The sequence below is a fragment of the Scyliorhinus canicula genome, chromosome 1, assembly GCF_902713615.1.
Source record: "Scyliorhinus canicula chromosome 1, sScyCan1.1, whole genome shotgun sequence".
In the NCBI taxonomy this organism is placed as follows: domain Eukaryota; kingdom Metazoa; phylum Chordata; class Chondrichthyes; order Carcharhiniformes; family Scyliorhinidae; genus Scyliorhinus; species Scyliorhinus canicula.
In genome coordinates this window covers 118,098,341-118,108,632 of record NC_052146.1, presented here as the reverse complement: position 1 = coordinate 118,108,632, position 10,292 = coordinate 118,098,341, and the positions used below count along the sequence as shown (strand labels likewise).

Here is a 10,292-nt window from a genome sequence, read left to right as displayed (position 1 = left end):
AAATGCTGTGGAAGAATACTTCACCACCCCCACATTAGAATTGCACAGTGGCATCTTACGGAATTAAAGAAAACAACGTGCTCAGTCTTTAATAACAATTAATGCAGCTTTATTTAAAGTTTAAGTTTAGGCATGCTTGGACAACCACACATTGGGACTAAAAATTTAACATTTAGCATGTACAGCTGTTATTGAAGAAACAAGGTGTAAACTACACATTTAAAAAAACTTCTTAGACTCCATATAGTACCAGCAATGCATAAGAAACCCGAACAGCTGTAATATTTGAAATGACTAGCAAAGGTAGAACAATATTGTATTTCTTCTTTTCTCCCCCCCCCTCCGCCCCCCTCCCCCCCCCCCCCCCCCCCCCCACTCCCCACAACCCCAATTCAAAATATGTTCTTATTCTTGGTTACATGTTTTTAAAGCATCAAGAGGGTTGTTCAACATGTTGACTTTAACTTTTCTTTTAAAATTGTATTTTTGAAAACCCTCAATTTCAAAAATTCACACGATTAAACAAGTTCTTCAGTTTCTTTGCTTTCTCTGTTCTTTCTCACTTCCTCCAGGTGTTTGTCCTAAATTATACGAAAAAAATTAGAAAAGTGTTTTTTCTGTTGTTGCATGAACTAAGACAGCAGAGAATAGCCTCTATATAATGTGTAACTATTCTTTGAACTGAAAGCAACATAAAACTTTCTGGATTATGCAATCACATTAAACCCTACATTAAACATTGGCCTACAGTTGAAAAGCAAATCATTGTGAAGTGTGGTTAATATGCTTTATAAAGTATTATATTTCTCAATCATGAACTATTTACTACAGGGTAATTGAGGGAAGAGCTTTCAGTGCTGATGCACTCTTCAACCAAAACTCCCAGAAGACAACAGCCAGCAAGATTCAGCACACGTTATTCTGAGTTGACAATTACTTCCGATTTTCTTCAAATTGTTTCAATTACTAATTTAAAATCTGATACTAGGGGCGGCACAGTTAGCATTGCTGCCTCATGGAGCCGAGGACCCTGGTTCGATCCTGGCCCCGGGTCACTGTCCATGTGGAATTTGCACATTCTCCCTGTGCCTGCGTGGGTTTCACCCTCACAACCCAAAGATGTGCAGGATAAGTGGATTGGCCACGCTAAATTGCCCCTTAAATGATTGGGGGGAAAAAATAGAGTAAAAAAAAATAATGATCCACTTTCCCCCCCAAGGGGAAAGTCAACTTTACTCACATTACCAAAATCTGCAACACCCTAGTTGCCCCCTGTTGCACTCTCTCAAATCCTACATTGTTCCTCCAGTATGCTGAGTAATGTTGCCTACAGCTTATCAGATGGTGTGTATAGAATTCCAGCAACACTTTATTTTATCTCTTAGAAAGGTGTTGTCGTATTTCAAATATAGCTCCAGGTTTCCAAAGTAACCAACTGCAAAAGACTAAGTAAACACACTCCGGCACGACTTATAATAGGTTGGAATTTTCCAACATATGCGTCAATAGCTCAGTGTACAAATGCCTCACATGGCATTGGTCTATTATAGTTTCAACCACAAGGTCCAAGTTGTGATCCATGCTGCTGTTGCCACCCAGAACCATGGTCTCCCATACTAAAAATGACAATCATGAACAGAAACACTCGGCTACAATAACCCACCATGGCTCAATAAGTTGACAGTGCTCATTGTCTAGACTTGCATGAAAACTGGCAAGTTGGACATGACGCCGGAGGGCTGCCAGCACCCATATAACCTTGCCTCACAACACTGAGGAATAAGAGCAACAAAATTGGAAAATAAATGATCCAGGGAAATAAACCATCTGGATTCCACCTCTACTGTGTAAAGAGTGTTATGGTTAACTTGCCTTTTCACGAAGACGCTCAAGTTTAGCAGCTATCTGAGCCTCACGATTCTCCTTAATAAGATCCATCTTGGAAATCAGTCTTTCCTCTGCCATTTTGCTGAATTTGGTATTTTCTTCAACAGCTCTCTGAAGCACTTCCTTTACATGCTCCTGTTTTTCAGCCAACTGCTTCAGAACTTCTGCTTCATGTGACTAGGGAAAAAACAGAGATCAATTGTTCAGCTGAACATTTGAGATCACAAGGTTAGGTCTCCATATTTAGAGATGCAAGTCACATCCTGGTACTAAGTATTTTGCAAAGAAAGAAAAACATTGAATCTGAAACAAAAGGCATTTTAAACTGGTAGTTCACCATCTCCAGAATTCTTATGGCAGATGAACATTGCGCCAAAGCAAATTAAAAGCATAAACACATTGAACATAACACAAAATAGAAAATTCAGGAAATAAAAAAATCAGGAAAAAGATAGGATAATGCTTTGTCCTTCAAACTTCAAAAAGAACATTATCTTTTGGATGCTGTGCCTTTCCAATTCTTGTTACATATTTTAAGATTTCATTTTTCTTATTATTTCTACAGAATAAAATTACATGGAAAAAGGATCTCAGCACATTTACCTACTGTGCCAATTGCATATAAATATTTAAAAAACAGCCTCACGGCCCTTCCACAGACTGCATGGTACTGCAAATTAGGGCTTTAAAAAAATAAAATGTGTAAAATGTATTTAGACCTGGGACAAAGCAGAGATGAGAAGTCTCCTAACTGCAAATTTCTTACATAATGATTTTCAGATTCGATTCCATACTTCCAAGCTACTGTTGTGCAAAACAAGAAAAATACTCGGCTGCTCTGTAAGGTTGGGATAACATAGCTTTATTCTCATCTGGCCGTTACTATACATAACGATTGTTTTTGTTCTCAAGATGATTTGTCAGCAATATGTAGTGCTTTTCCAGTTTTGATTTTGAGCACATGCAAGTCTGAGCTCAATGCACAAAAAGGAAACCATTGCACAGTACTGACAACATAGAACAAAAACACCTGCCATTTAGGCATCATTTGTTATTTGGCCAAAGGGATTTTTCAGTCAACACCATTCAGCTCACAGTGTGTTCATATTCTATTTGAATACCTTTCGTCTGTTCTCTGCAGCTTCCATTTTTTTTTGAAGATCTTCAAGTGATCTATCTTTCTTGGGAGAAAGAGGAAATTCTGGAATTGTTTCAGCTGTGGGGCTCAGAATTATCTCAAAAGCCTGGCCAGAAGAACGCTTGTCTAGCTCCTTTACCTTAATATCTGAAATGAGGTACATTTAAAAAAAAAGAATGGAATGGCAACATTAGCCCATCTTGATCAACAGAGTTCCTAAAAGCATTAATTGTGCAGGTTAAATAACAAGATTGCTGCCAAGGCTTAACATACTAAAGTTAATAATCTCAAAATTTAAATTTATAACAAAGGACACCATCTCAGGAAAGGTATTTGGGCCTATGAAAAGTTACAGTGCGGACTGATCAGAATTACCAACCTTAAAGGGCAAGATGTATAAGCTTTGCTTGTATTCCCTTGAGTTTAGAGGGTTGATCTAATTGAGAAATTTACCCTATCAAATCCTTTTACCAGTTTAGATGCAGATAAAGTTTTCCCCGTGGAGCAAATCTAGAACCGGGGTGGGGTGTGGGCTGGTGACCAATCTTAGAGTCGGGTCAATCAGGACTTTTTATTTCCCCCTTACAAAGAGTGACAGAAATCTACAACCTCTTGCCAAAATGCTGAATCAATTTACAACCTTCCTCATTATGTGCTACTTGGCTTCTCTTACTCTGCGCCTGTTGCTGCACTCAAATAAACCGTTATTCATTGTTATGCACAAACTGAAAGCTGCCACAACAAAAACACTCTTTTCGGACGACAATTTACATTTATATAACACTTCATGTCTCAAGTATTTCAATTCTTACACTAAATTACACGGACTGATTCAGACAAATATAAAAATGAACCCATATTCAAGATGAACCCATATTTAAGATGAAGCACATTAAGTTTATTGCAAAATTAGCATTCAGATATCAGATGAAGAAAACATCCACTGGTAATCCATGGTTTTGTTGAATGTAGACGGAATGAGTATGATGAACAGAAATTAACAATAAGCTGCACTTCAAAATAATCCATTATATGTGAAAAACATTTGAGAAATTCTGAGAATAAAAGTTCATAATGTAAACTTACTGTCAGCGCTTTGCAAATGAATCACAAATAAAGTCAATGGAGACCTGACACAGGAAGTATGAAGCAGTTCTAATGAAAGGTCTATTGGGCGCGATTCTCCGCCCCCCACGCCGGGTGGGAGAATCGCAGGAGGGCCGGACAAATCACGCCACGCTGCCCTGGCACCCCCCGCGATTCTCTTAACGGCGATTCTCCGGCCCGGATGGGCTGAGCGGCCTGCCGAACCCGACCGGTTCACGCCGGCGCCAACCACACCTGGTCGCTGCCGGCGTGAACAGCACGCGACCGCTGTGTGTGGGGCCTGTGGGGGACGGAGGGAGGATTGAGCACCACGGGCGTGCTCAGGTGGTGTCTGGCTCGCGATCGGTGCCCACCGATCGTCGGGCCGGCGTCTCTAAAAGACGCACTCTTTTCCCTCCGCCATCCCGCAAGATCAAGCCGTCATGTCTTGCGGGGCAGCGGAGGGGAAGACGGCAACCGCGCATGCGCAGCTGACGTCACTCAGGCGCTGCTGGCCGCATCATTCCCGGCGCGCCACTTTGCGCAAGCGAATTTCACGCGCCGCCACTCCTAGCCCCCCGGGGGGGGGGGGGGGGGGGGGGTAGAATAGGGGGCGAGGACCGGCCTCCGACGCCGTGTTTCACTCCGGCGTCGGCTGTTGTCTCCCTTTTGGAGAATTGCGCCCATTATCTTTCTCTCTCCATCCTTTCTGCTTGACCCATTTGGTGCTTTTAATATTTTCTTATTTTATTTTAGACAATTTTCATTCTGCCCTACACACTAATGGATACTTATTAGTATCAGGTAGAATCACAGAAAGGTTACAGAACAGGAAACCATACAGCCCTACACGGCCACGCCAGCTTTCTGTAAGAGCAACTCAGCTTATCAAATAAACTCAAATTCTAAACATGGACAAAAGAGCCTAACTTAAGAGGCAAGAGAAGAGGGCGACTGTGCTTGACATCAAGTTGGCATCAATATGCCCTAGCAAAACTGGAATTAGTGGGAAAAGTTTCCACTGGTGGTAGTCATACCTAACACAAAGGAAGATGGTTATTGGAGGTCAATTCTTGCAAGATTTTCTCAGGGTAGTATTCTGGGCCCAACCATTTGGGGTCAATGACCTTTCCTCATCATAATGTCAGAAGAGCGGACGTTCGATGATGATTGCACAATGTTCAGCATAATTCGCCACTCCTCGGATACTGAAACAGTCTGTGCCCACATACAGTCAGACTTGGATATTCAGGCTTGGGCTGTTAAGTGACAAGTAACATTCACGCCACACAAGTGGCAGGCAATGACCATCTCCAACAAGGGAGAATCTAACCATCTCTCCTTAACATTCAATGGCATTACCATCACTGAATCCCCCCCCGCTATCAATATCCATTGATCAGAAACGAAATTGGGACCAGCCTTATAAATACTATGGCTGCAAGATCAGGTCATAGACTTGGGGCGGAATTCTCCGCAAGGCCCGACGCCGTCGTGAAACTAGGAGAGGTTCACGACGGCGTCGGAAGCCTCTCCCGGCCCCCTATTCTCCCCTACCCGGGGGGATAGGCGGGCTGTACCGGGAAACTCGGCGGCCGGGCCTTGTCCCTGGCTTCAAGGCCCGGCGCGCCAAGAATGACGCCGCGGCGGAGCCTAATGACGTCAGCCGCTCATGCGCGGGTTGGACAGCTCAAACCCGCACATGCGCGGTTGCCGTCTTTCCCCTCAGCCGCCCCGCAAGACGTGGCGGCTTGATCTTGCGGGGCGGCGGAGGGGAAAGCGTGCGTCCCCTTGAGACGCCGGCCCGACGATCGGTGGGCACCGAACGGGGGCCAGTCCCCTCCCGAGCACAGTCGTGGTGCTCGATCCCCGATCCGCCCCCCCTAGGTCCCACACTTACCTGGCGCGCCATGTTCACGACGGCAGCAACCAGGTGTGGTTGCCGCCGTCGTGAACAGGTCAGGAACTGCAGGCCGCTCGGCCCAGCCATTTTGGAGGGGGGGTGGGAGAATAGCGGAGGTGTGGGAGTGGACCGCCCGCTATTCTCCCACCCATCGTGGTTGCGGAGAATCACGGCCTTGGAATTTTGTGGGGAGTAACTCACCTCCTGGGCACGATTCTCCGCACCCGCGAAAAATCGCGAAGTTGGCCGTTAAAACGAGCGCGTTTTACGACGGTCGGGAAGGGTCCATTTCCCGACGTATTCACGTCCGGGAAATGGACTAGGAACGCGGCCGCGTCAATCACGTGCGCGATGACGACGGAACGCGACAACGATACGACCACGCCCACGTGACGCCGCCCGACGCCGTAAAAAGGCGCGGGCGAGCACAGAATCTGTCGGCCATGATGTCGGAGCTCAGGAGAGCTGCCCCTCGGTTTGTTGAGGCTGATGTCGAGATGCTGCTCGATGCCGTCGGGCAGAGGAGGGGCATCATCTGCCCGCGTAGAGGGCATCGCCAACCTGCCAGCGCTGTGCGCCAGGCCTGGTGTGAGGTGGCTGCTGCCATTAGTGCTGTGGGGCAGACCCCTCGCTCAGCAGAGCAATGCAGAAAAAAGATGCACGACCTCACCAGGGCTGCCAGGGTAAGTGCCAAGAGGGTGCCCCCTGGTCACAACCATCCCTCCCCCCTTAACTTAATCACCCACCTTCCCCCCCTGGCACGGGGGGTGGAGGGGGATTGGGGCAGAGTTAGTTGAGGGTGGTTCACAAAGTAGTCACAGACCCAGCGCTCTGGCCCCCGTGGAGAGATGCAATGGTCTTATGACAACTTGACCCACAAACTGTGCCAGTATCTGAACGGACTGCTGATACCTGCCGTATTGTAATGATCTACCTATGTCCCCTCCCCCAACAGGCCAAGACCGCTCACAACACCCGTGAGCGGCACCAGGCTGGAGGGGGTTCGCCCAACCTGCACCCCCTCACCATGTTTGAGCAGAGAGCACTGGACCTTGTTGGGGGGTCTGGCACCCGGGAGGTCGCGCTATGCGAGGTTGGCGGAGCTGCAACAAGTGAGACAACCTTCCATGACAAACACCCACCCCCTCCCACATCCTCTGTCCCTTCACACACCCTGCCCACTTGGACACCTCCCCCATCCTCTGTCCCTTCACACACCCTGCCCACTTGGACACTTCCCCCATCCTCTGTCCCTTCACACACCCTGCCCACTTGGACACCTCCCCCATCCTCTGTCCCTTCACACACCCTGCCCACTTGGACACCTCCCCATCCTCTGTCCCTTCACACCCTGCCCACTGGGACCGTCCAGCGCCCGGCCGAGCGAATCTAAATAAGCCGTTTCATTCTCTTCCCTAGGACGTGATGCCGAATGACCAGGGCCGTCTCCCTCTAGGCGGAGACACGCATCTGGCCCCACCTAACCCTGGGCTGCACAACATTCGGTGCCCGATCAGCGGGGAGTCCCATCCTCCCCAACAGAATCTGTGGAGCAGGACGCCCAGAGGGAGGCGACACAGCAGGAAACAGAAATGGCCCGCCAACGCCCTGCGGCCTCTCACCTGGACGATGACACAGAGGAGGCGTCAACCCAAGACGACCTCCAGCTTGCGGCACAGCTATCTCCCACACCATCCACCATCCCAGAGACACTCACCCCGGCTGGCCTATTTAGTGATGAGGCTCCTGGGTCACAGTCTGGTTCGCATATCACAGCTGAGCAGGTACAGCAGATGGAGGTCGGAGCAGACGATGGCCCGGACTGGCGGAGGCCAGGCCAGGCCCAGCATGCAGCTGGCTCCCAGACGTTTTCTGAGTTCCTGGAGTTTCTCAACCCACCCGCACAGCCGATGCCTCAAGAAACCCAGGGAAACAATGACGGGATGAGGGCTGTCTTCCTGGCTCTGCAGACGCTGTTAGAGTCGTCGAACCGCGTCCACGAGCGGGGAGTGGTGCTGCTCATGGCAGCGACCCAGTCCGACACCGCACGGATGGCATCCGCGGTGGAGGCAATAGGTCAGGTTATGCAAGGCGTTGGGGTTAATGTGCACGCGTCATCCTCGGCCCTGGACAGGGTTGCCCTCTCACAGGCAGCAATGTGCCAGAGCCAAAACGACATTGCCGGCGCCCTGCGGGCCTTGGCCCAGTCTCACCAGGTCATGGCCCAGTCGTAGCAGTCAGTCGCCGAGAGCATCAACCGCCTGACACATGTGCTGGATGGCGTTGTGCACTCACAGGTTGAGGTCGCAAAGTCCCTGGCGGTAATGTCTAACTCCCTGGACTCAGTGACTGCAAACGTTCGGATCCTGGTGGATACCATCGCAGGCCTCCAGGACTGGCAGCGCCAGGTGTCGGTGGCGCGACAGGGCACCTCCCCGCTCGCACCTCTGTCCCAAAGTGAGGCCTGGGGGCCACCGGGCTCCCCGAGGGAGGAGGAGGTTTCGGGGCTCGTCCCATTTTGTCCATCACGGGACGTCCCGGAATTCGCGGCCTCTCCCCGTCCCATCCCTGGTGCATCGGGTGGGCAGCAGGCAGAGCAGGGTGGCACAACGTCACCGGAGACGCCCGCAGAGCAGCCTGGCCCATCAAGGCCGGGTCGCCCCAGGAAACGCTTGCCGAAGGAGAAACGAGTCGAAGGGGGCGATTCGCAGCAGTCCTCCTCCACTCCTGCTGTATCATCTGGGGACTCACGTAGACGTAGTGGTAGGGCCCGTAAGGCAACAAAGTGAGACACTGAGTAAGTTGGCACGGGTGAAGGAGTTTAGTTGTAGGGGCTAGGGCACCTGTAAATTATTGTTAACATTAAACGCACTGTTCCACCTTACTTGTAATACCGTGTGATTGTTCCACAGCCACAGGAATCGTGATGGTGACCGAGTGTCGCTGGGGTTGACGAGCGATGAAACTTCGGTGCCGGGTGTGCAGTCCCTGCCCCTCCCCCCACCCCCTCCCACAGCTAGCCCACGCTGGCACGTGATGGAGTGTCCGTGACGAACTCAGCGGCCACCAAGGTGGATGGTTCAGCTATTGCCATGGGTCAGACTCTCTCTAACGACTCTGAGCAGCTCTTCGCAGAGCGGGCTGTCATCATTCCACATGGCACTGATCACACCCGCTCACACAGCCATCAATGTTGTGCCATACCGTCTGGACCCAGTGGTAAGGGTGATGTCGAAGTGGAGCAGTGTATACTGAGGGGGGGGGGGGGGGGGGGGGGGTTGTGGTGGTAGCAGTTGTGTGTTGACCCTCTGCACGACTAGCGATGCAGGTGGTGGTTTGGTGTTCAGCGGGGACGTCACATGCGGCGCGTGAACCGTGCTGCCACCAAGGCGTCGCGTGCCCGCCGTCCTCGCCGGGTCCGTTGTGCCGCCTCTTGGACATCACCAGCACCTGTGTCGTGTCTGCGTGCTGCGCCCGCCACTCCACCAGCCTCCTCCTCCTGCTCCTCCTCCCTCTTCTCCTCCTCCTCCCTCTCCTCCTCCTCCTCCTCCTCCGTGCTGGCACCACTGCCACTGGCTTCTCCTTCCGCCTCCTGCAGCAGGTCATCTCCCCTCTGCATCGCGATGTTGTGCAGTGCACAGCAGACCACAACAATGCGAGCGACCCTGTCGGGCTGGTACTGCAGGGCCCCTCCGGAGCGGTCCAGGCACCTGAATCTCATCTTCAGGAGGCCAAGGCAGCGCTCCACCTCACCCCTGGTTGCTGCATGGGCCTCGTTGTATCGGGTTTCCGCATTGGTCTGAGGCCTCCGTATAGGCGTCATCAGCCAAGACCTCAGAGGATAACCCCTGTTGCCTAGCAACCAGACCCTCAGCCGGGGGGGACGTCCCTCAAACATCGCAGGGATGAACGACTGCGCCAGTATGTAGGAGTCATGCACACTCCCTGGGAACCTTGCACAGACATTCATGATCCTCATACCACCTGGATATTCATGGAGTATGTCCCCCTCCTGTTTGTGAACACGTCCCTGTCCACTGCAAGCGGGCCCATGGGGACGTGAACACAATCGATTGCCCCCTGCACCATCGGTATCCCGGCCACTCTGGCAAATCCACGAGCTCGTGAGTCTTGAGTTGCTCGGTCCTCGGGAAAGGTGATGTAGAGGTCCGCGGTGGCATAGAGGGCGTCGGTCACATCCCGGGTGCACCTGTGCACCGATGACTGGGAGATCCCGGAGAGGTACCCGCTCGGAGACTGGAAGGAGCCGGTAGCATA

General features: G+C 50.9%; 1 protein-coding gene across 6 annotated transcripts in view; it reads right to left on the bottom strand.

Annotated features, from left to right (window-relative positions):
- Positions 1-378: 378 nt before the first annotated feature.
- The window catches only part of LOC119966640 (stathmin-like), a 71,325-nt gene continuing 61,411 nt past the window's right edge, over positions 379-10,292 (bottom strand). For 5 of the 6 annotated variants that reach the window (XM_038798709.1, XM_038798716.1, XM_038798700.1 and 2 more), the window contains exons 3-5: positions 3,009-3,172; positions 1,873-2,064; positions 379-581 (exon numbers count right to left, since the gene is read on the bottom strand). In XM_038798709.1, the coding sequence (XP_038654637.1) occupies positions 519-581; positions 1,873-2,064; positions 3,009-3,172 (419 nt within the window). In that variant the 3' untranslated portion in view covers positions 379-518. Of the gene's footprint in view, positions 582-1,872; positions 2,065-3,008; positions 3,189-10,292 lie in introns of those variants that run through there. The other variant, XM_038798681.1, reaches the window with a different exon arrangement.